General features: G+C 64.9%; 1 protein-coding gene across 7 annotated transcripts in view; it reads left to right on the top strand.

Moving 5' to 3' along the window:
* The window catches only part of ARHGEF11 (Rho guanine nucleotide exchange factor 11), a 39772-nt gene that overhangs the window by 35244 nt on the left and 775 nt on the right, over positions 1-3753 (top strand). For 6 of the 7 annotated variants that reach the window (XM_059718836.1, XM_059718838.1, XM_059718840.1 and 3 more), the window contains 9 exons: positions 425-592; positions 911-998; positions 1135-1239; positions 1353-1435; positions 1568-1813; positions 2030-2347; positions 2618-2710; positions 3130-3374; positions 3467-3620. In XM_059718836.1, coding sequence (XP_059574819.1) covers positions 425-592; positions 911-998; positions 1135-1239; positions 1353-1435; positions 1568-1813; positions 2030-2347; positions 2618-2710; positions 3130-3374; positions 3467-3620 — 1500 coding nt within the window. The remainder of the gene's footprint in view (positions 1-424; positions 593-910; positions 999-1134; positions 1240-1352; positions 1436-1567; positions 1814-2029; positions 2348-2617; positions 2711-3129; positions 3375-3466; positions 3621-3753) is intronic. The other variant, XM_059718842.1, reaches the window with a different exon arrangement.

Consider the following 3753-nt stretch of genomic DNA (forward strand, 5'->3'; position numbering starts at 1 on the left):
TCCGTAGACTGGCCCTGGGGGCTCGGGGCTGCAGCAAGGAGCTGCCCGTCTGCCGAGCATGAGGCAGGCAAGGGTTGCATCTCCAGGGCCTGGGGAGGTCCCTTGCATGTGAGGCTGAGCCCGTGTTGCCCCCAGAGAGGAGTCTGGTCGACTGGGGTGGGTAAAAGAGACAAAAGGGTGTCAGGACAACAGCCCTTTTGACATCCACAGAGAGTTGGGGGCTGAAGGGAGGTCGCTAGTCCCAGCTTGGTATCGGCAGGGTGGAGGGGGGCGCAGCCTGACTCCTTCCCCAGCTGCTGGGTGGAGAGCAGCCTCCTTCCAGGGGAAGCCCTGGCTGCGACCGGAGAAACGTGGGGCATCGGCAGTGCCACGGCCCGGAGACACCTTCTGAGCCGGACCCTCTCTCTCTGCCCGCCCCGTGCAGATCTGCATGTGCTGCTGCTCGAAGACCTCTTGGTGCTTTTGCAGAAGCAGGACGAGAAGCTGGTGCTGAAGTGTCACAGCAAGACGGCACTGGGCTCCGCCGACACCAAGCAAACCTTCAGCCCCATCCTCAAGCTCAATTCGGTGCTCATCCGCTCCGTGGCCACAGGTAGCGGGAGCCCCGGGGGGCAGCCTGCACCCAGCCATGCCCAGCATATGCCAGGTTGTCTCCCTGGCAGTGGACTTGGGGGGTGGGAGTTTCAGCCCAGTCCTGCAGGCTGGGGACACACCAGCCAGAGAAGGGGGAAGGCGATAAGATCCCCCAAAGGAAGGGTTTGTACTGTTCATCAGCTGCTCCCCCCAGCGCCTGTCCCAGGGGAACAACAGACAGCCCTGGGTCCAGGCCAGGCTCGGGGAGGGGCCACATCCAGGGGTTGTGCAAGATACCTGGCCCTTGCTGCAGCGTCCGCATGTCCTCTTGCTGCAGATAAGCGAGCCCTCTTCATCATCTGCACCTCGGAGCTGGGGCCCCAGATCTACGAGCTGGTGGCACTGACATCCTCGGAGAAGAACGCGTAAGGCTCAGACTGCACCCACGTGGGGCAGCGCAAGAGAAGGGGGGAGCCGGTGGGGATGCAGGTTGGGATTGAGGGGCAAGGGCTGTCCTGACCCATGCCAGGGGTGTGACAGGCGCTCCCCTGGGCCTGGCAGGTGGATGGAGCTGCTGGAGGAGGCTGTGCAGAGTGCCATGAGGAATGCCACCTTCCCCCCCAAGCCCCGGGTGCAGGAGCCCACACACAGGCCAACGCCATCCAGGTGAGGATCACCCTGCTTGAGACTCCTGGGACTCGCTCAGCATGCTGAGGGGGGCCTGGTCAGGCCAGCTTTGTGCCAAGGGCCCCCCCACTAACCTGTCTCATCCCTGACAGCCTGGTGCTGCAGGACGCCGAGGGCTCCCCGCTGCTGGCACAACGCAGCAGCTCTGGAGCGGAGATGGAAGAGGTCTCTTCAGGTGAGTCCCCCCATCCCCTGCCTGGGGCCCAGCGAGCAGGTTCTGCCCCTCCAAGGAGCCTGGGTCTGGGCAGCATGGACCAGTGTGGATGGTGCCCAAACACACCACTCTGTTCCCTTTTGCCCCATTCAGCGGACAACAACCCCGGCGACTTCCTGGGCAAAGAGAAGCCCCTGGTGCAGCAGGAGGAGCCCGAGGCAGAGGGCAGCGAGGGCATGGCAGGCGAGGAAGAGGAGGAACTGCCTGCAGTTACTGTGCCTGCCCTGCCCCCCGTGGAGCCGGACGATGTTCACCTGCAGCGGCCAGAGCCAGATATGCACCTCGCCCTGCCGGAGCCGGCACTTGGGAAGGGGCTGGCCGAGTCGGCCCTGGCGGATGGTGAGCTGCGCAGCCAGAACTGGGCCTGGCGCAGCATCCAGGGCGGGCTGGCGTGGGACAGGACATCAGCAGGGCTGGGACCAGCCTTTCAGCCTGGCACAAATGCTCCCATCTATGGGGCCTGGTGCTGGCACCGGTGTCAGTCCACAGCAAGGGGCTGGTTGGGTGCTCAGGTCCCAGCCAACCTGCCCGTGCTCGTGCTCTCTCCCCCGGCAGTGGAGAACCTGCGGCACCTGCTGCTGCGCAGCCTCCTACCTTGCCGGGACCTGGAGCCTGAGGACGACCTGACGCCCACGCCCTCGGTCATCGGGGGCGCCGTCCAGCCCTGGGATACAGCACTACCTGGCCAGGACCCTCCAGTGGAGCCCACAGGACAGGAGGGCAAGATTTGCCCAGCGAGTGGTGGGACAGGACCTGAGCCCGGAGACTGGCTGGACGGAGGGGTCACAGAGGAGACATGCCCAGCGGAGCTACAGGAGGCAGAGATGTCCCCAGGTGCCGAGGGGCAGAGCGGGCTCAAGGTGGTGCGCAAAGGTAGGCCAGGAGGGTGACTTGGGGTGCAGGGGAGTCTCTCCAGGGTGGGCTGGGGGTAGGGTCGGTGCTCTCTCATCTCTCCCAGCACCTGCTGATCACGGTGACCCGCATGCAACTGGGCTCTGGGGCTGTTTGCAAACCTCCCTTCATCTCTCTGGGCACGGCTGGTGACTGGGCTTTTGCTCCTTGCACCCATCCATCACTTCCCAACCCCCTTCCCCCCCTTCCCTCTCTCTTTTCCCCCCTTCTTTTCCTGGTGTCTTTGCACAGCTGAGGTGGAGGGCACTAACCCAGCCATGCTCCTGCCAGGCGGCAACCAATCAGAAACTGCATTGCAGGAAGGAGGAGGAGCTAATGTAGATGGTAATGCCATTTTTGGGGGCAGGGGTTGGGAATGATCCCTATCCTGCCCCTGGGCGCTGTTTCCAGCTCTCCAGCACCATGAGCCCGTCTCTCCCGAGCCCTGTGCTGGAGCACAGCAGGCACCCACAGGCTCGGTGCTAAGGTCCCGATCCCTGGCAACATCCAGGGGTTTGGGGTCGGGCCCCGATTCTGAGCAGTTGCTTCCATGCCCCCCTGTCGGGTGATGCTCAGAGCATGGCACAGTGCCTGCTAAGATCCCAATCCCCAGCAGGATCCAGGGGTTTGGAGTTGGCCCCCGATTCTGAGCAGGTCCCTCCTTTGCCCCCTCTCAGGGGTGATGCTCAGAGTATGGCATAGTGCCCCGCTGTTACCACCTGCCCAGCTGAGGGCAACTTTGCTCCCCCCATCCCATGCTGCAGGCAACTACTTCTACGTCAGCATGCCGGCTGAGTCCTCCACGGAGCCCGAGCACCCCACGCCGCCCACCAGCCCCTCGGCACCCCCCTGCACCCACTCCCCACCCTCCAGGAGGAAGGAGATGGGGCCCTGTCCCAGCAGCTTGGAGGGGCCCCCAGAGCCGCCCGCGCCCGGCCTGGCTATCCGGGACGTGGACCTGATCTTCCAGGTCATCGAGCAGCTCACACTGAAGCTGGGGCAGCTGAAGGCGAGTGAACGGGCTGGGGCAGGGGGTCCTCGGGAAGGAGGTGGGGGGACATGTCCTGCCCCCTGCTCATGCCCCCCTCCCACCCCACGTAGGACGTGGAGGCAGCCCACCAGGAGCTGTTGCAGTCGCTGGGGCAGGGTTCATCGGCCGACGCCACACCCGTGGGGGCTGCTGCACTGGAGGCGGACACATGGCCAGAGTGTCCCCCCAGCCCTGTAGGGAGGAGCCCACCGGCCAGCGAGCCAGGTAAACGGGCTGGTGGAAAACACCTGCTGGGGGGACTTTAGCCAAGCCCTTCCCCCCGCCCTCCCCCCCCCCGGTGCCTGTTTCCCCCGGGGATGGTGCCACTGCCCTACCCCACTCCCCATGTGTGTTCCAG

This window comes from Alligator mississippiensis, chromosome 15 (genome assembly GCF_030867095.1).
Source record: "Alligator mississippiensis isolate rAllMis1 chromosome 15, rAllMis1, whole genome shotgun sequence".
Classification (NCBI taxonomy): Eukaryota; Metazoa; Chordata; order Crocodylia; family Alligatoridae; genus Alligator; species Alligator mississippiensis.